The 25,718-nt window shown below is 42.6% G+C and overlaps 2 protein-coding genes across 9 annotated transcripts in view; one reads left to right on the top strand and one right to left on the bottom strand.

The window, feature by feature from the left end:
- Positions 1–23: 23 nt before the first annotated feature.
- Ada (Adenosine deaminase) lies at positions 24–1,144 on the top strand. Its single transcript, NM_141609.3, has one exon. The coding sequence runs from the start codon at positions 80–82 to the stop codon at positions 1,091–1,093; it is 1,014 nt and encodes a 337-aa protein (NP_649866.1). The 5' UTR covers positions 24–79; the 3' UTR covers positions 1,094–1,144.
- Positions 1,145–1,183: 39 nt separating this feature from the next.
- The window catches only part of pum (pumilio), a 171,340-nt gene continuing 146,805 nt past the window's right edge, over positions 1,184–25,718 (bottom strand). For 5 of the 8 annotated variants that reach the window (NM_169259.3, NM_169258.3, NM_079561.4 and 2 more), the window contains 5 exons: positions 15,399–15,863; positions 14,586–14,802; positions 6,593–7,870; positions 6,348–6,516; positions 4,598–6,278 (listed from right to left, as the gene is read on the bottom strand). In NM_169259.3, coding sequence (NP_731315.1) covers positions 5,786–6,278; positions 6,348–6,516; positions 6,593–7,870; positions 14,586–14,802; positions 15,399–15,863 — 2,622 coding nt within the window. In that variant the 3' untranslated portion in view covers positions 4,598–5,785. Of the gene's footprint in view, positions 6,279–6,347; positions 6,517–6,592; positions 7,871–14,585; positions 14,803–15,398; positions 15,864–25,718 lie in introns of all 8 variants that reach the window. The other 3 variants (NM_001275474.1, NM_001275475.1, NM_169260.4) reach the window with 2 other exon arrangements.

Below are 25,718 nucleotides of genomic sequence, written 5' to 3' on the forward strand. Positions count from 1 at the left end.
ATTACGAATATTTGAAAATCGATTCCACATTTAGCATCACTGTTTCTCATAATGTATTGTTATTATTGTTAAACTACAAATGGAGCAGTTTCTTAAAGGTCTGCCCAAAGTAGAGCTCCATGCTCACCTCAACGGTTCCTTGGGCATCAAAAGCCTATGTGATCTTGGCGAGCGATTGTATGGAACCTCTTGTAAAGATTTCCTGAAGTTGTGCGCGCACTTCAGCCGATTTGAAAAGGATATGGATGCATGCTTCGAGAAGTTTGCATTTGTGCACGAGTTGACCTCCACCCGGGAGGGTCTGCGATTTGCCACGGAGTTGGCGATTCGAGATTTCGCTGAGGACAACGTCCAGTATGTGGAAATGAGGACCACTCCTAAGGCAAACGAGAACTATTCACGCAGGGACTACCTGCAGATCGTGATCGATGCAATTAAGGCAGCTAGCGAAACGTATCCAGAGATAACAGTCAAGCTACTGCCCTCCATCAATCGAGCGGAACCAGTGGACGTGGCTGAGGAAACAGTTTCCCTGGCTGTGGAGTTGGCACGGGCTCATCCAAATCTTATCTTAGGCATCGATCTTAGCGGTAATCCAGGGAAGGGGCGGTTTTCCGACTTTGCTCCTATTCTTGCACAGGCCCGGGATAAGGGTCTGAAGTTAGCTATACACTGCGCCGAGATCGAGAATCCATCGGAGGTAAAGGAAATGCTGCACTTTGGAATGTCCCGCTGTGGACATGGAACTTTTCTTACTCCCGAGGACATTGGGCAGCTTAAACAACGAAATATTGCCATTGAATGCTGCCTCACTAGTAATGTTAAGTCGGGAACAGTGCCCAGCTTGGAGGAGCACCACTTGAAAAGAATCATGGAGGCAGATGCACCCAAGGTTATCTGCACGGACGACAGTGGCGTTTTTGATACCACTTTGACAAAGGAGTTTCTGATTGCTGCGGAAACTTTCGGTCTAACCCGTGAACAATGCATCGATTTGACCTTGGAGGCAGTGCATCATTCATTCGCCAGCGAACAGGAGCAAATACAGATGGCGGATAGGGTGGGGAACTACGCAGACATATTGGTCAAATAAAAAAACTGTCACTGCCCTAATTGAAATAAATAAGTTTTTGTATGTAACACCATATATGTACCAACCTGATTCTTATTTGTCAAAAATTTTACCTTTTAATATCATTCTTTTTATTCAATATGTAGAAGTATTTAGTTACAAGTTTGTTCATTAGTTATGTTCATCCTTCGTACGTACATATGTGGCTAATAAGTTTTTATGTTTTTCTCATTTAATATCATTCATAATTGAATTCAAGTTTTCTGTTCATTACTTTATGTTCTCGTTTCTGCCGTTCTGTGTGGCTTAGTTTGGGGGTAGGCATTCAAAATACAATGGAGTACAAGCTTTGGTCAATAGTGGGCTCTTAAACTGCACCAAGTGAAGTGGACGATCGAAATCTAAGGAAACCAAAGTAAGACTTAAATGATCGAAATCTGTAGTTTAATAGCACATTTTGAAACAAACTTTTTGGGTGAAGACATCTTTATAGTCGGACCCTCCACCTACCCAAGCCTGCAGATTAGCTTTCAGTTGAAGTGGTTTGCCTGCCTGGTATTCCCTATATACAGTTTATCTATATTTTATACTTTTAGTTTGGTTTTAGCTTACTGCTGTGTTTCTACATGAGTTTTACTACTTTATCCAGTTCATTCCAAATGTCGAGCTTCAAGAAACGACCGACTTGGGAGTTTATTTATATTGTATAGAAGTGTTTTTACCTCAACTAGAGAGTTCAATTACAAATCTATATATTTATATAAAGGTTTACATTTCTACACTTTGGAAAAATTCTACTAGTTGAAAATGGTATGGTATGGATTTTGCTGTTGTATTCGACTTTATTTAGGAGTTCGGGCATAGGGTTTTAGTATTCTTGCTTTTAAGTATGTATAATTTTTTTTAAAATGTACGGCCTGGTAAAAGTTTAGCTTGCCAAGGCTTATAAAAAAATATGTCTTGTTTACTTACTGGCTCATTTATAAAAGTCGACCATTTTTGGGTAATATCATATAGACAGCTAGCCTGCTCATATATAAAAAATGCGCCGTATAAAATGCCTCGAACTTGCGCTTTCATTTTTGGTTGTTGTGCCATTTTCTGCAGATTTGGAAGGGCTATAGAGGTTATGGTACGTGTATATTATTTATCTATATTTATTTTCAATGTAATGCTATTCTCGTTAATTGCATGCCGTATTAATATCAATTTTGATTTCAGTTTTGTAGTCATCGCAGCCTTCCATTGAAGCCAATCAGTTGAAACTATGTGTGGATGTGTGCATTTTGGTGTGAGGAAGAGACAATTAAATCGGTTCGAATTGAGAAATAAAACGTTTTCTTTTTGCTACATAATAAACTTGTTTTATTTTTTTCACAAAGAAATTAGCATTAATCGTATTTTGTATAATAATAATAAACATAAAAATCTAATGCATTGTTAAATCAAATGCTCGAATGCAATGCTGTCCAAATTGTAGTTATTTAACTTGTGCCAATCGCTCGCGGTTTACAAAACTAAAGGTCTCGCTCTGTGTTTGTATATTTGAATTTCTCCGTGTGTTCGAGTGTGTAACTACAAAATATTATCGTAATTAATTAATTACTGTTTATTTATATTTATATGTATGTATATGCTTTAATATATATTTATATTTATATATAATTTATAGTTTTACTTGACGCCAGCTCTAGCACATGTCATGCCTTTTAATTTCCGCCATCCTTCCTTCTTTCATTCTTTCCTTTCTTTTTACAACAAATTACAAAAGGTTTATTTATGTCCTTAGCTTAGTTTACAAGGTTCTGCTGTCGAAAAAATTTTACAAATTTTTGCTTCTGCGGTATGCTTTATATTTACTTGAAATCTTGGTTATCTATAGGGCTTTATCGTATTGGGCTTTATTTTGTTTTTACACTTTAGTTTGCGAAAATTTCAAACCAATAGCCGAAGGGTTTTCTGATTTCGCAAATTCAAAATGACCCACTTGTTTTTGCCTTTGGCATACAAAGAAATGCTTGCTTAATTCGCTTCTTTATACGATTACAAGTTTACAGGGAGTTTTTCGTACATTTTAAGTTTTATTGTTTACATTTGTGGTTGTTAAATATTGATCCTTTTTAAGTGGAATTCGCTTTAGATTTTTAGATTTCGACTTGTATACCCAAGTGTCTTACATGCGTGCAAAAAATTGTTACTGTAAAAACTGGGCGTGTGTAGAATACGCCAGCATACGTGTAAATTTCACTGTGCCACGGCACTTCCGCTACTCTACACATGTATTTTACATATACATTATTTTTCTTTTTTAAAAAACGTTTGCCTCACGTCAAGTTCAAAACTAAGTGTAGTACATAATTCTATATGCGTGTATATATGTTTAAATATTTATAGGGATTCGCTGGCTTACACTAACTACTACAGCTAAGCAGCTCGCTGTGTCCTTTGTGTCTGTGTGGGTGTGTAGATGTGTTGGTGTTCGTGTCGGTGTGAGTGTGGGTGTTCGGTGTATTTTACACGTCAAATGTACACGGCGTGTAGCAATGTGTTTAGCCTACAGAAAGCATCTCTACTTGCATTGTTCACTCCGTATCGAACTCGAGAATCCTAAATACAATGTTCATCTATGGATTATTTAAATTAAAATTATCAGTGCATTGCGCTCTAGAGACAGGCAGTTGACAAGTTAATAACTAAAAGTACCAAACAAATAATACCGAGCCCTGCTTGCGCTGTCGCTTGAAATGCGCTCACTTGTTCAGAGACAGGATAATACGGATGTTGCAATGTGGTCATGTTCAATGGGATGGATTAGGGGTAATGGTAAATAGTGAATGATTAATGGTTAATGGGATGGGTGTGTTGGGGGGAAATGTACAGAAAATTACAAATGTTCAATGACTGGTATCCTTTGCTTGTTATATACAAAATACGACAACGACAACGACGACGGTGACGACGACAACAACAACGACACGACAACGAATTTGTGTGTACAAAAATATGCATAATACACTTTACATTGATCTCCAAAAATTGTTTTACATTGGATTTTTGTGTGTTTCGACGAAACCGACAAAAAAGTCTAAATTCGATTTTCTTACCATCTCTCGTTTTCATTATTTTCAGTATTTTAGTATTTGGAATAAGGCGTCGCGAAGTAATCTAAATTTATATCAAAAATGTACAAAATTCTTGGTATTGTTACTTTTTACAATATTCGTTCGTATGTATACATATACAGTTTTTGTTTGCAATTTACAAGTGTTTCGATGACGTTTTAAAACAATTTTATACACTTACGTGAAGGAAGGGTTGGTTAATTATTTAGTATGCCGCACAGCGAATGCATTTCAAGCTTCGCAGGGAGCAACAAGCGCTTTCTGTCTAACATAACAAAGTTAACTCTCCACCTGATTTCGTTCAGTGTGCAGTTGCGAAAGCATAGTGTCGATTTAAATATACATATACATATATCATACATTAAGGTGGGCTAGCAAACATAAAAGGGTCTCGGAAAATTTTGAAAAAAATTGGTTTATTTTGATGGTTATTGTTTTAAAATCCAATTATTATCATTTTTGGCTTACTTGGCTAACAGGTTCTTTTAGCTGGCCACCAGCTGACCAATATCCATGCAGATCGTCGATCGGTGGTCACCAGCTAATGTGTATAAAATTATAAATACATGCGTGAGGTTTAGAATAGAATATGTATGAGTTACTTGCGACTTAAAAAAAATTTACAAAATAAAGTATGTATACATTTTACAGTGAAACATTTGAAAATTACATGGTTTACATGGTTTGTTGTTTGGGGTTTTTTTTTATACAAAATTTTTACATAGTGCAAAAGCAACGTGAATGGGCTGAAGAGTCGTTCATTGTGTGGGTGTATGCAACCGAGTGTGCGTGAGGGGGCGTGGGCGTGTCTCGTGTGTCTCTGTTTTCATTGTGTCTTTGTAGCTGCTGGCTCCAAAAACATTATTACTCTACATTCTACACTAAGTGCGGCTTCTGCTGTTATCCCTCGTATATATGTTTGTATATTAGAAATGGTTCCTCTGTCTGAACTTATAAATCGTAGGCTAATTCATGCAGCCCGCTCTTTTTACTTTCTTTTTTTTCAGCTCGCCGGCTCTTCAGTTGTCTTCTTATTAATTTACAGTCGAAACATTAATCATTTACAGATAGACTTGCTATATAATAATTAATTTATACAAAGTTACAACGAAAATGTACGCAGACAAATCTGTTTCATTGACATTTTACATTACATTCATTATTTTTTCTTGATCGCGATTTACTACGCATTTTTGTTTTCTTTCATCTTTGCGGTTCATGCCTTTTTTTTACAAATTAATTATGCGAGCGCATTTTACAAATATTTTGAAATCTTTTTTCATGAGAACGTTATTAGTTTTGTTCGTAAAAATACAAATTTCTTTTAGTTTTAGCTGTTAAGCTCTTTTGCTTTTTTGCTTGCCAGTGTGCTTCTTTGTTTGCTATTTGTTTCTCTAGATTGGCGCATGTGTGTTTTACTATCCTCTTTGCAAATCTTCGAGTGCAGCTCCATTTATCGCTGCTTTTCCAATAAATAAGATTACATTTATATGTACTTGTTGTTTATGTTAAGCTCTACAGCTTCTAAAAACTATACTGCGATTCGAGAAGGAAGTTTCCTTTGACTGCCTGGCTTAATTTGTTATTTCCTTTACAGCACAACGTTGCCGTTGGTCGGGGGTCCAATGGGACCCAAGCTGCTGTTGACAGCGCCTGACACCACCGAGGACGAGGACTCGGAGGCGTCCGGGGAGGAGGGCTCCACAACCATGGCGCTGCCGTTCTCCTGCACCGAACAAATGGTGGGTGAGGCCAGGCTGTTGGTAGTGCTGGTCGTGGTGGTGCTGCTGCCACTGGTGCAGGCGGTTACCGATGCCGAGGTGGCACCACTGCTGACTGCCGCCGCCGACGAGGCTGCCGGCACTCCTCCAGCTCCTGTGCCCACCGTAATGGGATTGGTTATCTTCATGTAGTACTTCTCCAACTTGGCATTGATGTGCTTGCCGTAGGTGTACTTGCGCAAGGCGGCCATGTGGGGCCGGATCTTGGTCATCAGCTTCTTGAGCTGCGTCGGCTCCGATACATCGATCATTTTTTGGACCACATAGTTGGCATACTGATCCTTCATCATCACGTGCAACGCGCTGCGGAGGGAAAATGAGTTTTGGTTAAGTTAAAGCTAAGAAGGATTCAATTTCCGTGCGGGCACTCACTTGTCGTTGAAGGTGCAGACCTCGTCTATGAGACCAGTGCGTTCTCCGCGAGTGGCATGGGTAACACATTTCTCCACAACGTTTGAGGCGAACTTGTGCTGTGATAGCACCAGAACTTTGCCGCGCACGCTGTTGATAAGAATCGACTTATCCTCCTGCTTGCCGTGTTCTATAAATCAAATATGAAGGTAAGATGATGTATCAGCTATAAGGAATACATGTTAAATTATCAAGTGATAGCTTACCAAGCACATGCTGAATAACATAGTTGCCATATTGGTCCTGAATCAACTGTTCGGTGTGCTCATGCAGTTCGTCCAAAATGGGCGTGGTCTGTTCGGCAGTGCAATGCTCAAGGATTCTCTGGATCACCCGGCATCCATACGGATGGGTGCTTAGCGAGTAAACCTGACCCTTGAAAGCATTGATGATGAACTGCAGCGCCACGGGGTCCACGCACTCAATGCACTTTTGCACCACATGATTGCCATTCTGATCCTTGACGCATTTCAGCACATGTCCGTCCAGTTCGTGGACGATTTCCTGCTGCTGCTCCGGCGAGATGCTCTCCAGAGCCTTCTGAATCACTCGGCAGCCATACATTTGCAGCGCCAGCTGCAGCACATGACCCTTGACCTGCATGCCCAGCGTGTTCTTCTGCTCGGGAGTGCCGAACTCAAAGAACTTCTGGATGACATAGTTGCCAAAGACATCGGTCATCAGGCTATAGGCTGCCGCCAGGATCTCGCTGAACACCATTTGCTTCTCGGCGGCGGTGGCCCGCTCCAACTTCTGTTGGATAAACCGCGAGCCGTGCTGATCCTGTGAGAACTCCACAATGTGGTTAGCGAGATCGCGTAGCTGAAGATTTGGATACCGCTGGTTGCGGAAATCTTCGAGAAGGCGAGATCTTCCTGGCTGTGGGGCACCTCCCACTCCGCCGGCTGCTGCTGCCACCGCCGCTGCTGCCGCTGCCGTGGCAGCCACCTGACGCGAGTTGGCGGCCGCTGCTGCTGCCGCTGCAGCTGCCACAGCTGCGGTACCCGGAATGGCCAGGGGATTCGAGAAGATCGAGCTGTTGGATCCGAACATATTGTTGGCAGCCGCGGCCACCGCTGCCTGAGCAGCTGCTGCAGTCGCCGGCAGACCAACGGCGGCCAGCTGCTGTTGTTGCTGCTGCCGCTGGCGGGACTCGGCTCCAGGTGCCCGACTGCCCAGGAGACAGGATTGCGCCGATGGCGGCGGCGTGATTGGTGCGCCCAGGGGACTGGCCGAAGCATTGCCCGCTCCCAGGGCTCCGTAGGCTCCACTGGCCGCTCCCGACATCGCTCCCGGCCACTTGCCACGCGCTGCGGCGGCTGCTGCGGCAGCTGCTGCTGCCTGGGCCACTGTGCTGTTCACCGCATTGGCGGCCGCTGCCACACCGCTGCTGGTGTAGTCCATGGTCGAGGGACTGAAGGCGGAGGTGCTGCGGTCGAAGGAGTCGCGGCGACCCGTCAACGAGCTCGTGTTCAAGGCGAGGCCTGCAAAAAGTGCAAAGAAAAAATGCATTAGTTAATGATAAGCTATTTGGAAAGGTATAGAGGAGAATGCACGATTTTATGGCAGGACTCAAAGTTGAAAGATAAAAGTAAGGTACATCAATGTGAACTTAATCATGTTAGTTGCATAGTTTAGCACCACCCAGTGCAGCAAATAGCATCACTCAACCGCCGCAGTGACAATCAATCGGCAAATGGAAAATCGAAACCCGGTTTCATCCATCCAGCTTACAGCCTTGGGCGGGATATAAACTCGAAGTGGTCCCAGATATAAAACTCTGACGCAACTGTGCCATTATCCTTTCCAGTCGGTCACCAATGTCGCTCCGTAATTAATCGAGAGAAGCGAGGAGGCGGCTTTGATGCGCCTGTAAAACTTAATTGCCCGCTTCGAGGCGCAGCTGTTGGCTTAGTTTTAGTCACTTAGCCATTTGGCATTTGCAGTGCAGACGATACACATCCCTCTCTCTCTCTCTCTTTCCATCCCACCCCCGCCCGCGGACATCTATCTCTGTAAGCCATAATGTACAGCATTAATGGTGCGCGCACATGAGGCAGCCTGCAATCTACGAGAATATGTAAAAGGATACAAGTGGGCGGCCACAGCGAGTGGATGTAGCTGGGCGAAAGACGGTGCCAACTTGATTGATGTCGTAATCTGTCACTCGCATTTGATTTGCCATCTAAGCGGCGAAAGTGGAGAAAGTACAGAGGGAATGGAAAGCGAGACGTTGAGGGGAGGGATTTACAGGCTGAGTCTCTCAATTCCCTGCGACCAATGATCCGGAAATGTGCGACTCAGCGAAAAGCGAAAGTTCAGCCTGCAAAACCCCTCGGTCATAATAAATTCCTTTCACAATCTGCCACATTCTGTTGCACTTTGGTGTCCGTAAGAGCCAACTGCAGATTAATTGCTCAAATTTATATTGAGAGGGCGGAAAATACGCCATAAGCGTGGCCAGGACACATTAAGTTATTTAGCAACTAGTGCAACAAAGGCTGCGCGAAAGGGTTGCGAAATTTCCAGCTGGTTGCAGGTGAATAAGGGATTGGGTGGTTCTGAACCACTCATGGGTTTTCCGGGGCGTGTGGAAAACAGGGTTAAAGGACAAGGCGAGGCGAATGTTGTTAATGTCAACACAGTGTGCGCAATTTGTTGACCGAGTTATTAAGCAATTTGTTGAAAGTTGCGGAATGGGGCTGGTAAATAATACACAATGTTGGTGTTTGTTTCTGAAAACTAAAGTGGAGCAGTGTTAGCAGGTGTGTAGTGTAACGAAGAAATCGATAGTTAAAGTAACTTGGGTAAAATGTCTCAATTTTCGTGGAAATTGTATGTAACTACTTCAACTTTAAAGTTAAATGATCGATTTTACTTAAGTGGCTTAGCTCTGTTAATAATAACTACTTTACGTTGAGCCTGCAAACCGAATATCCTACCGCTTTGTTATTTCCTTAAGTAATCACTTTAGGCTTTAAGGATAATGGGACGTTTAAAAATCCGCTGCAATTCTTGAGCAATTAAAGCGCGGCTCTGTTTCCGTTACTTTGAAGCAGCTCTTTAGCACTAATTACATTTCATATAATGCCCCTTAAACCGTTTTTTCATAGCCTACTTAACAGCGCTTACAAAGTTGCCCGAGCCGAGAATAGTTTTCCAGCCCCGCCCGCTGACGACCTTCCTCCTGACATTTAAATGACCTCCCCACCCCCCATCACCACCTTGTGGAGACGGAAATAGGAGTGAGTGGAACGTGTGCATAATGTGCACGTGTGTGCATTTATAATTCATAAAATCATTACATTAAGCCAAGGACGAGCGGCAAAGTGTCGTCTCTCGCGTCTAGTGCCGTCTCCTTCGCGCCACTCGGTCGCTCTCTTTCTATTTGCGGAACGTGTGCATAAACCACAGAATGTCGCATGCAATAAACTTGGCGTCTTTTAATGCCACCCACCGCCCACATCAGAAGCAGCCATGGTTCCACATGCACTGCGAGAAATATATGAGTTCGAAATTTGAATGAGTTCGTAAACAACACAAAAATAAATGACTACTCTCACCTTTCTTACTTGACAGGTATTCAGATCTTTATACAATATTAAATCTTAACACATTGGAATTTACAACTGAATGATGCTAACCAAGTTTTGGTTGAGTGTACACTGCAGTTTCATTTGGCAAAGTGTCTCCCAAATGGAGGGCTGCTCCCACTCTAAGCTGATTTGAGCTGAGACAGACGGTCGTCGGGCAGGCCCTGAATTAGTGGATGGGAGTGGGGAGTGGGGAGTGGCAAGACTGGCCCCATATACACTGCCAAATGCGCGCCCAGCATCCCCCATCCAACACGAAACACCCACCACACCGCTGGGGGGCGGTTGGCAGCATTTCGCCCCGCACAAATTGCATGAATAATTCCCTTTTAAATTGTGCAACTACACGCACCTAACCGAAACCCAAAACCATACCAGGCAAACGCATGGCCAGGAAATAAAATAAACAGATGGAAAGCATACGCCAGGCGCAGTCGTAGTGGAAAACTCCCCCACTCCCACCAAAAACACTTTCCTCGATGCAAATTGTTTGTGTTTTTCCGCCGTCTGTATTTGAAATTTAGTCAGTCCCCTTCTGCAATTTCGGCGAAGTAGAGAGGCGCCAAATTAGTTGCAATTTAAATGCAAGAATTACAAACTTTTGCCGCCTTGCCCCGCTGGCTGTCATTAAACTAAGCATTTCACTCGGGATTTCCCCGTTTAATGCAAGAACTTTTAACTGTGAGCTGGCAATTAAATTCCAGCAACTGTCGTAGACAGATAAAAGTTTGCCTTTATGCAGTTAAACTTCGATTCCAGTGCAAATATCAATCTTCATAAAGATAATTTATACATATCTAAAGCTGTAATTACAATTAAGTTTTAATATAATTAAGTTTTATGCAGCTACACAACTAACGTGTTTTAATTAACAAGAGTTCTTGTAGATTGGCACTGTTACATCGATCTGTGCAGCAATACAATTTGATTTGAGTTACGCATACGCCGTGTGGCACACATCATTGAGACTTTCATTAAGCGTAAAGTGCACACACGACCGCCACGCCAACACCTCCCGACACCGCAGCAAGTGTCATCCGTGTGCTGCATGTGATCCAAGCAGGATGTCCCTGCTGCTCCTCCGCCCTGTAAGCCAGCATAGCAATTGACATTTTACAAAATAAACGAATTCATTTGCACAAAAGGCTGCCGCAGAAGGGAGGAGGAGGAGCAGGGAGCTAAAGGATAAAGCAGCTGGCTGGCAGGACGAACAATGTACTGCATTGTATGCAGAGTGGTTTCGTTGGCTGGGCGCTGCATTCGATGGGTTGGCTTGGTTGGCGAGGCCTTTCACTTTTCCAGCACCCCTGTGTGATGCAATCACATGTTGCCAACATGCGAAAGGTGTACATAATAATTTAGCAGGCAAAGGGAGGATGTTCCTGCTGCTATTGCTTCTGCTGTTGCTGCTGCTGCTGCCGCTTCTGTGCTGCCCCCATTGTTTTCAAGGCAATACCCAAAATGGGTATGGCGGTTGCAAAGTCAAGCTGCTTTCTGCTTCAGCCTCTGCTCCACCGCCCCTTCTTTTGCAATCCTGGCCTGGTCCTGGAACCCAGTAGTCACATCCCACCCCCTTCTTTGGCCCCGGCCAAGGCGCATTAACATTTGTAATTGCAGCTTGTCTCTGACGCAGAAGGGGATTCGTTCAACTGATATCCAACTTGCCACCCTGGGCCCGTGTCTCTGCTTACAAACCCCAACCCCAACCCCCCCCCCCCACCTCCCCGTCCCAATCTGTTCTGCTTCAGTCAGCCACTTAAAACAATATAATCTCCATTAAAAAGCCTTTTTGACATTGCACACAGTCAGAGACAGTCAGACAGGCAGACAGACAGATAGTCGGCTAGAAAGAGGGTAACAAGGGTGTTCAATGTACAGCATCGATTGCACAACATAATGAGTGGGCTGCTGATGATGAGGTGGCCTCCTGCCTGGCTAACATGCCGCCTGCACTTGTTAGTGGGGATTTGTGCCAGCGGAGGACAAACTGTGGGCGCCATGTGCTAATTGTAATTGAGATGCGAATGTGCAAGTGGAAATGGTTACACTCGGGCCAAAAATGCCATCGAACTAATGGTTTTACATTTGCAAATGTATAAACGATCAATTTCAAATATAATCAAATATTCAAATAAATATTAGCGCATAGAGCATTCTTTCCTTCCACAATTTAATAGGCAACTTGTCTTATGATCCGCACGCTTTTCCCTCAGTGCAACTAATCCAAATTGGTAGTAGTGCGGCATGTGGATCTGCGAATGTGGCACACTACTCGAGAGACCCTTAGCCTAATCACCTGGCATCATCACGGTGCTCGGGGCAAAGCATGTCAGGGCTTGACTTGCGGTCTCGAGAACGGATTGCGTTCGATTGAGTTTTCCCCAGCCACTCGAAATTCGAAATGGATTACTTAACCTGAGGACTTTTGCAGATCGCAGCTCTTAAAGTCCGTGCTTAAAATTGCAACGTTGAAAACAATTTCAGTGATAAAAGCAGTGTGTAAAACAAAAAAAGAAAAAAAAAAACGAAAAATATATAAAATACGTAATCACTCATACGTCATGTGGAACAACAGTGTGCAAAAGAAGAGAAAACTGGAAACTTCATTAAACTGCCATATGAGGCAAAATGAATTAACGACATAATAATGCCAGCTCCCGACCGTCAGGCGGATGGACGGGATTCGACTGCCATAGTCCGGGAAATTCGTTCCGTTAATGGAAAGAGCGTTTTTGCATGCGGTCGGGAAATAAAAACCGTTAGGTGGAAAGCGTAATAATTGATTTCGCCTGATTGTTAATGGAGTTAATGGAGCTGTCCACGTCTGATGTGTCCGTACTGGTGTGTATGAACTTTCTGTTTTAAGGAATGTTAACGCGTTCCGTAAGCTGCAGTCGTTTATGTTTATAAATCGAAAACAAGTTAAACAAATTCTACGTAATTGAAAATCCTTTGAATAATTTGTGAAAAATTTGAGTATCTTAAAGTTTGAATGCACACTTTTGTTGCCTAGCTGTAGTTAATAAATGTAATTTGAAATTCTATAAATATACAACAACTGCTCAGCAACAACAAAGATAAGCCATCGCCAACATTTTCCTTCTAGAGCTGGCAAGTATTCTATTGCAAACTGGTAGTTTTTGGGTCCCAAACTCATGGACAAACTTTGCACTTCTGGATACCTAGAATAATGAGTGTGCACAGCGTATTAGCTATTGAAAGTTAGTAAAATTAAATATGAGTAATAAATATATAAAGTAAAGTAGAGTAATAAAGTAAAGTAATAAAATATATAAAGTAAACCAAAGTAAACGCCTAATTAGTACTGCCCATTAAATTTTCATCTAGCATTAAGTGATATTTTTAACATATAAACAAACTATCATCGTTCTCCATTACGATTTTATACCCAATGCATTTCTTTTCTTTATTCCTTCTACATATTTAGTAGGAGGGTCTACCCAAACTCATCGTGTTACGTTTAAAATTGCATGAGTCGGTCTTCTATTCTATACTTCTGCAGTTGTTGTCGCTGCAGTTGCATTATAGTTGAAGTTGAGAGCCGAAGTTGCTGGGGCATTGGCAATAATAACATTTTGCGTGCTTGCATGCAATTGTTGTTAGTTTTCTCCTCGATGGCTGGGCTGTTCTGTGCATTAGATATGTATGAAAAACAGGAAAATTTACTGACACAAACAGTTGGTTTTCATGGCAAGCCATGGTGTAGAATTGCATTCTCGACTGGGTAACTGGGCAATGCTAGATTCATGTATGCCCTGTAATTCTAACTTGGGGAGCACTAAATGGTTTCCTTTGGCAGTAGGGAAATAATATTATTCTAGGATATTCCTTAACTATGCCTTATGGAATATAGTTACACCTCGCAACTTTTTGTATTAACAGAATTTACTTTTCAATCTATACCAAAAGCGTTGCTGCCTTGTTTTAAAGAATATAGAGCAACAAAGCACGCAAAATAATCGAAATGAAAATTCAGCATTATAAATTGCACGATTATAATTGCATAGACTTGCAATGGAGCTGACAAGTTGCAATGACTTTCCCACTGTAACACTTTGTTCTATTATTATTACCCAGACACACACATATTCAAAGGCATTCGGCAAGCCCGAATATATTTGCTATTTACGAGCTCAGATCCTTTAAGTACAAAGAGAATTGTTAGATAAGCAAAGATTAATGGCTATACATACATACATACAACAAGGGAGTGCATTTTATTGGATATGTTGATGAAGATGTGCAACACTTTACACTAATTACAATTTCTGTCACTCCACACTGGGCGAAATGAGCGATTAAATGTCTGAATCTTGTGATGATAAGTGCTTCATGTTGAATTGATTCATCCAAGTCAAGGTAGTACATTTTTACATTACTCATACGCACCGGGTGCTATTTTGGTTAGGTAAATATTGCTCATATGCCATGTAACTTTTTGTTATATTCTACATTACTTATACGCACAGTGTGCCAGTTTGGTTAGGTAAATATTGCTCATCAATTTGATTCGAAATTCATCCATATAATCGCTAATTTTCACCCACTGCGAGTTAGGCTATATACAAATGAAAGGAGCACTTACCTCCGACACTGGATCCATTCTGCTGCGAGTAGAGATTCTGTTGGGCCGTCTGCGGCTGCGGCTGATACAGCTGTGGCCCCTGCGGGGGCGGGGGGCCGGCACGGGTAGCGCCCGGGGGCACCAGAACGGGGGCGGGGCTAACCAGACGCATCGGCGTCCCGGTGCGAGGTCCTCCCATCAGCAAGGAGCCCGTGTGATCGAGGAATGCCGGGATGACCTGCAGAAGCAGCAGTAGTAGCACGATGGTCACGGTATTTTACACGTTTCGGATTTCGTTTTTGTACAGGGGGTTAGATTTTTGTTTGGTTTTGTTCATTGTTTGTTGGTTATAGAAGCGTGTTGTTGATGATGTGAGTATAAAAAAAAAGAGAAAAGAAGAGAGACAGAGCATAAATATACAACGTTTCAGGTCAAATTAAATAGTTATGGTTAGAATTACAAGGGGAGCTTTACATCATAGTAGTTTTTTTTTTTTTTTTTGAATTTACAAATCTCCAGTTGTGATCCCTACTAAATAAACCGTTTAATATGCAATTAGCTCATGTTTTTCTGATTCCTACCATTAAAATAGCATTTTAATACGTTGAGATGGCTACTGTACGATGAATTCTTTAACTAAGTTTAACTTTAGCCGTGACCGCGAGTGTGAAACCTTTGTTACAGTCAATTGACACCTGTCATATGTACAGCACCATCATATGGTGCCACCAGTGCCGCTATGTATGTACATACGATGAATGCTTCATTGTGTGCGACATTAACACGGCGGCTAGTGTGCGGGATGGATGATAATGTCCTGGCTATATATCTCACCTGATACGGCTGATTCTCGGCACCCTGCTGCGAGGGGGTGAGGGGGCGGCGCGGCTGCGTTCCCTGTTGCGGAATCAGATTGCCCGGATACATGCCCCATGGTGCTACGCCATAGTACGGCATCTGGGCGGCGGCAATCATGCCCATATACGGGGCAGCCTCCTGGCCCGGATTGATGACGTAGGACGTGGCCTGTTGGGCGGCATAGGCCGCATTTTGCGCCTGCTGCTGGGCGGCCAAAAATTGTTGCGACGCGGCCGCCATGTGCATCTGTTGTTGCTGCTGCTGTTGTTGCTGCTGCTGCTGTTGCTGCTGCGACTGCTGCAGCGATCCGTTGGGAACGGGTGGTGCGCCCACCGCTGCCGCAGCACTCGCTGCCGATGTGGCAGCTGCTGCGGCTGCTGCTGCGGCCGCTGCATTTGTGGCAACTGCTGCTAGGCCCGGATTCTGCGAGCGAAACAGTTGCTGCGGGAAGAAAAGAAAAGGTGTTGGAGTTTAGTTATCGGCTCATCATTGCAATTATGGTGAGGGTTAAAAGTGCTTAGGAAGTAAGTACCTTGAGTTGCATTAATAACACACTTAAACTAAAATCTAATATGATTAGACTCTATATATGTATATATATTCATACCCCACAAAACAGCAAATTCTGAATTGGTTTATTCAATTTCTCTACCATTTTTAATTTTAGTCCATGTAATGACATTTCCTGGAATAATTCGTTTTGGCTTATGGTTAAGTCTAGCCTAATAGGGCGCAACATATTGCGTTAAGCCGTGATTATTAGTCATATCAAGTAACCGCCCCGTTGCCCCATACATACACACATAACCCGATGGCATCTGCTCGTATTGTTCTAGCATACGTGCACCGGTAACATGATAAAGTGTTTTCAATTGGAAAATTAAATCAAATCCAATCAAATCAGCATGAAGAATGCAGAAAAGAGAGTGAAATAACAAGGATCTAAAACGGGAAAACGCATGACTGAGTGTTGTGTTACTTGTTTTTTCCCCCAATGCTCCACATGTTCTCTTTCATTTTTCCTCCTATTTTATGCCTTGTCTCTCTGGCAATGTGAATATATCATCACCAGGAGCAACAGCCACTCAGGCATTCTAGAAATAAAGCACTAGAAACTACATGCATAAATTGCGTTGTAGAAGCTAAACCGGATCTGAAGCTCATTTTAGCTGTGTGTATGTTTCTGATTAATTCGTTATGTATTTAACAATTCATAGTAAATAGAAATTTCCTATCCTATAGGTATACCTTCCAGTGCCCCGCTATTCACACATTTTCCATCCACTTTGATGTAGTCAAGGCATTAGTGCCTTTTCCCTTGGAATTCAACGTATTTGTAGTATCACCGAGGAAAGTCAGTTTCAGACTGTACAAAAGGCATAAATTTGCAGTCCCCTTTGGAGGACGCACCTGGAGTCGTAGCCGAGCATAAGGATATGTGCATAACGGCTTCAATGACTTTGCCATGCCCCCTCCGAAGACAGTACTCCCTCGATGGGGTCTCCTGTCGATTTCTTACATTGCGAATTGAGGGGAAAACAAAGCGAATCTGAGTAACCAACTGGGATGACATTAACATTAAGGCGAGTGGAAAAGAAAGAAATAAATGTGAATTATTGATGAATGCTGCAGGGCGGGCAACAGTAAAAATAAAACCAAACCAAAAAGGGCAAATAAAACTGAAACGTGGCAGCAAAAAAGATGGCAAAGTAAAATAATAATAGCACGCAAAACTTTTCGAAAACAACAGACGAACGCAACACGAACCGAGACAAGGTTTTCCACGCCAAAATGTGAAAATGTGGCGAAGGCGATAAAAAGCAAATATCATGGCCTGCATACTTTTGGGCGCGTGATGCGTGAACACAGCACTCAGGACACAGGAATCGCGATTCAGGCTTCGGAACTCGGGTAGCGACCGGATTCAGGACTCGCAACAACTCGGTGCGGCCCACGAGCATGAAATAATAATCAGAAGCCAAATAAGTGTTGAAATCTGAACCATCGGTTGCCATGGCCCCCCAAAGACCTCGTCCCAGGGTTGTTCTGCTAACTGCCTTTCGCCAGTTCTTCTTCCCTTTACGATTATTAAAACGAAATTGAAAACAAAGGGAAAGTGCGTGAAACTGGAGATGGGACAAGCCGAGCAGTCGGAGAACTTATGTAATTTCACGCCAGTAAAGTATGCAATGCTTTGATTTAGTTGCCAAGCGATGTAAGTGCTGCTCCAAAAAGGGGCTTTATTCCTGGCTACACTGAAGGAAAAACATATCTACCTTGCAAGCATATAGGTTGAGTTTTTAGTTTTTTAACGGCTCTGTTCTTCCCTTTAATTCGAAAACTCGTTATATAACTGCCGGAGATGCGTCTTTAATGGCCCTATAAGTTGGCATTCACGAAACCCGCTGCAATACCCAGTGATTTATGCAAATGGCCGGGTCAGTGGCAAATTTACGATCCGCACATGACACACTCGAGTTATTGTCCTTAGGCTAACATTACTCAGGACAAGGGAATTATGGGTATTATGGCGCAAGGATTGGTAGTTCAAGAGCAGATTGGCGGCAACAAGTGAAGCGCTGCAAGCTCAGCGGCGAAATTATGTAAAAATGTTGGCCAAGTTTCCCGGTGTCGTGTGACTCCCTTCTGTTCGCATTCTCCGGTATTACCATAACCCGCGTTTTTCACAATTCCTTTCCTTTCCACTTATTTCGGTTTTCTGGCATCAATTCCGTACACTGCGCCCTGACATTTTTATTTCATTTCATTTGCACATTACAAGGAGGGGCTGGGGGGAAGCGTGCTTAATAAGCTCCCTGGTGTACAATTTTCAGCGCTCGACTCGTAATGGAAATTATAGCTGATGTCATACACAGGGGAAATGCTCCGACTGGGGTCGCCTTACCGCTGCCAACACTATCTGCACTGAGAAAAACGGGCCATTGTTCTTGAATTGGAAATCTACATTGGATTATTGATAGAATTAATTTACTGTCTAGAATATTTAATAAGTATTTCAAGTGTCCTAAATATCTTGCATTTCTATGAACTCTATTTGGTAGTATTTACCGTGTATTTTTTGGTTCTGTTTTAGTTCTGTGACGCCCTTCGAGTGAAAGTGAGTCAACTAACTGTGGCAACATGCCCCCGCCCACCACCCGAATCAGCTCCACCCAACTTGTTGCAAGTGGGTCGCCAGCGGCGGGAGTTCGGTGGAGTTGAGTGGGTGGTGGTGGTGGTGGCAGCTCTTAATGTTGCCTTCGGCTCTTGCCCGAGTGGATTAGTTAGTTGGTAGTAAGCAACAGAGCAGCAGCGGCAGCAGCAGCAGGTGGGGCGCACTCAGCTAGTTGATTTATAATTATGGCCAGGCAGCGGCATAAAGGGAAAAAAAACGGCAGGAAAACAGCAGTGGCAACAGCAGAAAACAGCAGAAAGGCAAACAAAACGCTCGAGAACGTGGCCAAACTGCCTGGCTAACTGCCTACCTCACCTTGTCTGCGGAAAAGCCGGAAAGTTTCAAGTGGCATATACACAAAGTTGTTCGGCTTGATTTGCTGCAATTGGAGGGTTTTTTTCTGTTTCTGTTTCGGTTTCTATTCTCTGCTTTTGGTTTTCCCCTTTCTCTGCTTTCCAACAGTTGACATAGTTTTTTGTTGTTCTGTGTGACGGGAATAAGCTCAAGTTGGATTTAGCAGTTGGTCAAATTATTTCGAATTAGTTTTCACATTTTTCCCCGGAAGTTTGGGTTTTTTTTTTTTTGGTGCGGGTAAATAAAGTTTTATTAAATTTGTTTGAAATATTTATAATTCCGGTGTCTTTAAGAGATCTCCGCGTCTGCCATAAAGAGAGTACATAATATTAAATTAAATTCCCTTTTCACTTTGAACAAAAAGTATAGATTGCCCTTTTTCACTTCTATCGAACGATTGAAACTCTACTTGGCCACTTGATTTAATTTCCCTTTTTTTTCAATTTCCTGTGCTCAGCTTGAACTTCTTACTAGCTCACTTTCCCCAGCTGCTGACTTGAGATGACTGTCATTACTCACGCTCAATGTCTCCGGTTGGGCGGAAGGACGCTACGCTAGCGTTCGTCCTTTTCGCAGGACACTCATGAGTTGGCAGCTACTTCAGCTGAGTTGCTGCGCTTTAATTAAATATCAATTACGCAGCCAACCCTCCGCAGTGTCCTGGCTCAAGCTGAAAAGCAATCAATTAAGTGCGCTCCTCGAGGAAGTGTCCATTTTCCCCCATAAGCCCCCACTCCAACCAAAAGTCCCCCCTTTTTATTTCACCCATCTGCATAGCCGAGCAGAATGAGTGCAATTCAAATATTTGTAGTCTGTGCTAAGGCGCAATAAAAACAGAACGCAAATTGAATATGAATGATGGAGGAGCGGTTTAGCTTGACGGGCAAGCTGGTGTGGGGCACCCGCTTCGCTAATGAAAGGACATTCAGTTAGGCGGACAGTTTAGGGGGAAGCAACAGAATATGGGTAGTATGGTGTAGGGGTAGGGTTGCTTGCTGGGGTGCTGGCTGGGGTGTTTGGGTGACCCTCATGGGTACTCCTGCACAAACGACTTGTAAACAAAATTAATGCCACAAACAAACATTAGCGCACTTTCGGCGTGTTCTGTTCGCGTTGTGTGGCTCATTAGGCAATCACCCACCAGTGGAAACGAGTGGGTGGGAAAACTGGTAGGAAAAGCTCTAATAAAGAGAGAGTGAGAGGGCGGGGTAGAAGGAGAGTGGGATCCAAAAGAGTGGCCACCAGCTCGCTGACCATTAAAGCGAATTACTTAATGACCGCACACGCGTGTGCTTTTGATGCCTACTTTTAGGCTCGGGACACACCCACACATACACTGAGGAAAACGCAGTCCAGTTTTTATTTATATTTGACCTTGACCTTTAGTGAGGTGTATTACGTAAAGGAAAATGTAACGAATTGCAAATGACTTTAAATTGTCTATAACTGAGGTTTCGTTTCCATTTTTTTAACAGTGCACACTTTGACTTTCTTTAATTTGAGTTTCAGAATTCTTTTTGTGCTGCTGTGTGCGTGATTGCTGTTTGTATATTGCTTTTTAATTTTCCTCGTTACTCGCAATTTCCCACTGAAACGTGAGCCACAAAAGAAAAGGCCGTGGAAATGGCAGCAAATGAAAAAGGTGGGAAAATTGCGGGACAAGAAGAGGCGGTGTCGACAACATTGTAGTTTCTATTTACGCCTCAACTTTGCCACATATTTCATAAGTTTTGTTAAACTTTCCTGCCGCCTTTTCTTTATTTTCTTCCCCTGCAACCTTGCAGGAATTACGTATTTGCCCCCATTTTCCGCTCCTTATTTTTCTTTGCTTTCTTTCCACCCATAAATTCCAGCCACTCAAGGACATCGGAGCGTGAAAGGAGTAATGAAAAATGGGTTAAGCTGGCTTATGTTACTTTACTCAATAATGAAAAGTTCAAAACTCGATGACAAACTTCTGGACGAACTTTGAAAAACTATAGAAGGAAGGAATTAGTTGTACAAAACTGTGGCCCATCCAGTCCATCCAGAAAGCCATTACACTTTTTGTAGCGCTATTATTGAATCTCAAGCTATCAACAGCTAAAGAAGGAGAGAATTTAAAACATTAAAATTCCTTATTAAGGTTAAGCTGTCTTCGTGGCCTCATTCACTATGCATAAGTAGGATTTCGGGTCCATTTTATTCCCCTTCCGCCCAACTGGATTGTGTAAAATCCGAACCTTAAAGAACCCACTACCAACCACCGAAATTCGATCCATTTCCCCTCCTTGGCAGTGTTATTTTATTAATGAAATTACGCCATTTCCTTTTTACGTTTGCCCCGACGATTCGGTTCACTTTGGTTTTTCCTTATTTAATGATGACGCAGAAAAGTGGAAATCGCGAGTGAATGTTCGGTTAATGTGACCATAATTTGTGCAGCGGTAAATACAATGTTGATATATGGATTGGAATACAGAGTGGAATCTTCATTTACATGAAGAGCACATTTAACGTAAAATATTGCCAAATGCCGCAGGACAAATCCACGATAGGCGCGGTGGTGTAAGGCCTCAAAGGATGCTGCAAATTACCACAAAGGGAAGCCCCTTCATTTCCATTCCTATATAAACCCCCTTCTCAAACGATTCGGAGGACGGACATAAAAATATCTGAGGCAAATGAAGCCATAAATGCGCAATCACGGAATTACAGGGAATGTTAAGGGAGTCAGAGTCAATGTTCCCTGATGCCAGCCAAAGTGTTTATTTATGCAGTTTTTATTTCAGCAACTTCTCGCCGGTCAAGCATTGCGCATACGCAACGTTGTGCGGCCGGGGAAAATTTGTGAAGGGACTTTAACTTTGCCCCCCCGCCACCGTCGCTCGGCGTCAAGTTTAATTGCCTTGCAAATTGCCAAGGGAATAAAACCATGCAGATCCCTTTGAATTTCATAACAAATTGCTGCAAATTGAAGCGAGTTCTTTCGCTTTTCTTCTCCATTGTCTTGCCAGTGGAAAAGTTCGACTTGCTGGCCGGAAAACCGCCGCCCATTAAAACTATTTGCCGTAACAAACAGCTGGCAAGAACAAAAAAAAAAAAAAATCCAACAAGCGAGAAGAAAATTCTTGTGTGCGGCAAACATTTTTGGGTGGCTGTGGGTGGCACATGCGGTGGTTTTACAGCAGCTAACTTTGATTGTCTGGCCAGCTTTGTTGCATTCCTTGGGGGCGCACACAACTATTTGCTGAACTATTAGAAAGTCAATTAGGTTTTTTTTTTTTCACGCCCCATTCGGTGGCTTTCAAAGTGTATGCAGCATACTTTTTAAAGAAGTTACGCGTTTTTTGTTTTGGAGCTTCCTGGCTTATTGAATTAAGCCATTGCTTTGGGACATGAATGCACGTAATTTCAATTAAAATCTGGCATTCGTAGAAGCCACACACATTTGTGAGTGACAGTCACCTGCAATTCGACCATTTTCCGGGGCTTTTCCAGCCCAATTGTCCCGTTTGACAATTGCTTTCTGATGGTCGGGAAAATTGTGCTGACAGCATTTCAACCGAAAAATAGAGTTTGGCGAGAAAGTGATGATGAAAATGGGGAGATGGCCAATAAATTGGCCCGTAACCGAAATGCCAGGCGCAAACAGAAAAGAGGCTTGAATAAAATGACAGAGTTTAATTATTGAGTTTCAATTAATTGGGGTATTTTTGTTTGCATTTGGCTATCGCAGGTATTTCGATATAAAACTGATTTCATTAAAGTGTAAACAGTGAAATGCGCAATAAAATTGCTGCTTTCAATGCATTTTGTTGGCTAAACTTCGATCTTATAAATACTCGCCTAATTAAACGTTTCTAGCTTTAATTGTCTTTCTGCTGTCATATTACACTACACTTATTTGCTTTTGAATCAGCAGAAACCCACTCCGATTGGCCTAATTCACGATTCATTTGCTCACTTCCCGAATACGTGACTTCTCCGGGATCAACACTTCATCGCCTGGCAATACTTCCTCTGTGGACTCCATCCACAAACTGCTATTAATTGACAGGAATGCCTCCATGCTAGTACTGGCACTGGCACTTTCACTCACTCCTTTTGGTCCGGCAGGAGCATTGGGGGCCATATTTTTTGGTTATGATTGCTACGTGCTCAGCGTCTTAAATTCAATTTCATGCCCGACTTGCCTCTCAAATTAACTGAAAATCATTAATTGCTAAGCAAACCAACAATCGGTATTTGGACGCCGAGTGCTATGGAGTGGCGAGCAGAGGGGAGGGGGTGGGCAGGAGAGTGTGGAATACACAGGACTTGTCTGCTCGTCCTTGTTTGCTTTTGCCTTCGGTGTTGCTGCCTGCCTGCTGCTAATTGCCGGTAAATTAGTTTCTATTTGCAAATTAAATAACCCACACCGGGTGTACAAACTGTCAAACTCTTTGATTGACCGACCGCCCTCGTGTCTGCAGCATTTTCAAATTGAATTTCCATTTCAGTGGCCATTTTCCCAGTGGCCGTCGTAAAACTACTTAAAGTTCCGCATTAAGCTTGTGGTTCGCTCAACGGCAGAAGCGTGTGCCCTCCGTGAAAATGTAAACAGAAAGCATGCGGAAAAAGCGCAAGTAACACGGCCACGCCCCCTCGCTGCCAGTGCCGCCTTCATTTCCTCGATTCTGGCTCCTTTCTTGTGGGGAAAAAAAAAATCGATAGCCTGATTTTCAACGGCGAAAAGCAAACAAAAGACAAACTCACACACACACATCGTGATCAGGACGAAGGAGGGAGCAACTTTTCCTGTCTTGACCACCTCGTCCTTAGTCCTTGTGGCCCTCTCTTGTTTCTCGGTATGTTTGAACTAGACGACGGCCACAAAAGTAGGCAACGTTTTGCTGGCATTCGCAACTACAGAGCAACAGAAAAGTGGAGATTTTAACAGACATAATAAGTGCCACCTGCCAGGAATACTGTCTATATAAGATATTTCTAAACTATATTTTTGGTAACCTAAATCTTTTTACATATCGTAAAAATAGTATTATTTCATGTATAATTTTAGTTTTTTAGAAGCTAGCTGCATGATATAATAATAATAATTATAATAATAAATAATCTATCAACTTTAGTGTTTTGGTTTACTTTTAGAGCATATTTTTAAACTTTCTTTTTTATTTTTTCGGTGCACCTGCCTTGCGCACCCTGCCACATCATACAATTTTAATGTGTGCCCTGGCGGTCTTTAGGATTCCAGCCCTGTCTAGGACATAATGAGTGAGCTGGCAGTTGCATTTCCCTCGCCCGCTGCCTGCCCCATCACCTCCTCTTGAATGCCATTTTGTGGGCGAGTTGTCGTCTATAGGCGGGGAATTTCGCATTTAGAAAAGCGTACGAAGACCATGAGAAAAATTCATGAGAATGGCCCGAAGGAAAGGAAGGCGCAGGGCAAGGGAGGTCACAGCTAAATGAAATTAAGCTGCCATATGTGGTGGGACAATGGCTGAGGTCCTTTCCGTCGCCGTCGTTTCCCCTCTATGTGGGTACTTTTTCAGAAAAAATAAAACTAAACACAAACTACTGTGGGCGACCAAGGCACAAAATGCTTTTATGTTGGTCTTAGAAGGATTTAAGGTTACTATAACTTAATCTATTGTATATCATTAAAGGACTATCCTTTTTATTCTAGTAAATTTACCCAATTTAATCATTTAGTTAAATTGTACTCCCTAACTTAACTTAAATTCAGTGCATCGTGATGGCAAATCGATACTTTAATAACTAACTGAATGGCCCAACTATTCCATCCCCTCAAATTGTTCGAATGCGCAGGTGTTTGCTCATATATAGTGACAGACACCTAATGAATTATTGGTTATTTTCTGCCCCCATTTTATTTCCTAATCGCAGGCAAGCTCAACGCTCCAACTCCAAGGATTTCGTTCCCCTATTCCATTTTGGGCCACTCATAAAAACCAAAAATGAACGCATTTCAATATTCATTGATTTTCTGTCATTTTATCGTCGGGCAGGCATTTCTTCAGAGGTTTACTAACTAGACAGACTGTCAGTCGAAGTGCCTACGAAATAAACCCTCCACCACACTATTAATGGCAGATAGGTATCGAACATAAATCAACATGAAACTACTGCTCATAAAATTCACAGAAAAGTTTCAGTCAACGAGGCAATGGGAAATGCACCCTTTTCGAGCAACCTCCTACTGGGTTTCAAAACAACACTTTTCCAAGTGTTGGGATGTATTTAAAAGCCATTTAAGAATTTCTTGTACTTCTTTTTTCGTTTGTGTTTATTTTTTTTTTTTGGGCAGAAAAGTTTAGCTCGGCTTCTTTTTATATTATTTTTATCACACCCAAGGAAAAGCAGGTGAAAATGTCAACGACAATTGCCACCGTCAGGTGGCGCTGCTACGGGTGAGAGAACAAAACAACAAAAACAACAAGAGCAATAACAGTAGCAACATCAACAACATTTGCATAAATTTCGAGCAACGTTTGGTGGGAAAAGTTTTCGTTGAAAGTGATTTACATGCCCATGGGGTAGTGGGTGCTATTTTTCCACACGCCCGTCGGAAATTTCTTGCCTCCAAGCTCAGGCTTTTCCAACGTTTGTTCCTTAAGTTCAGTTTAACTTTGCAATAAACTTTTGTCACGCCCCTCATCCTCTTGGCCCCGCCCACTCTCGGCAGGTTTTTCTTTTCATTTTTTTTCTCGGTTTTATTTTTATTAACCACATTAGTTGATTTTTGTCACGCGAAAAGTTACCTCGCT

The sequence above is a fragment of the Drosophila melanogaster genome, chromosome 3R, assembly GCF_000001215.4.
Source record: "Drosophila melanogaster chromosome 3R".
Lineage (NCBI taxonomy): Eukaryota > Metazoa > Arthropoda > Insecta > Diptera > Drosophilidae > Drosophila > Drosophila melanogaster.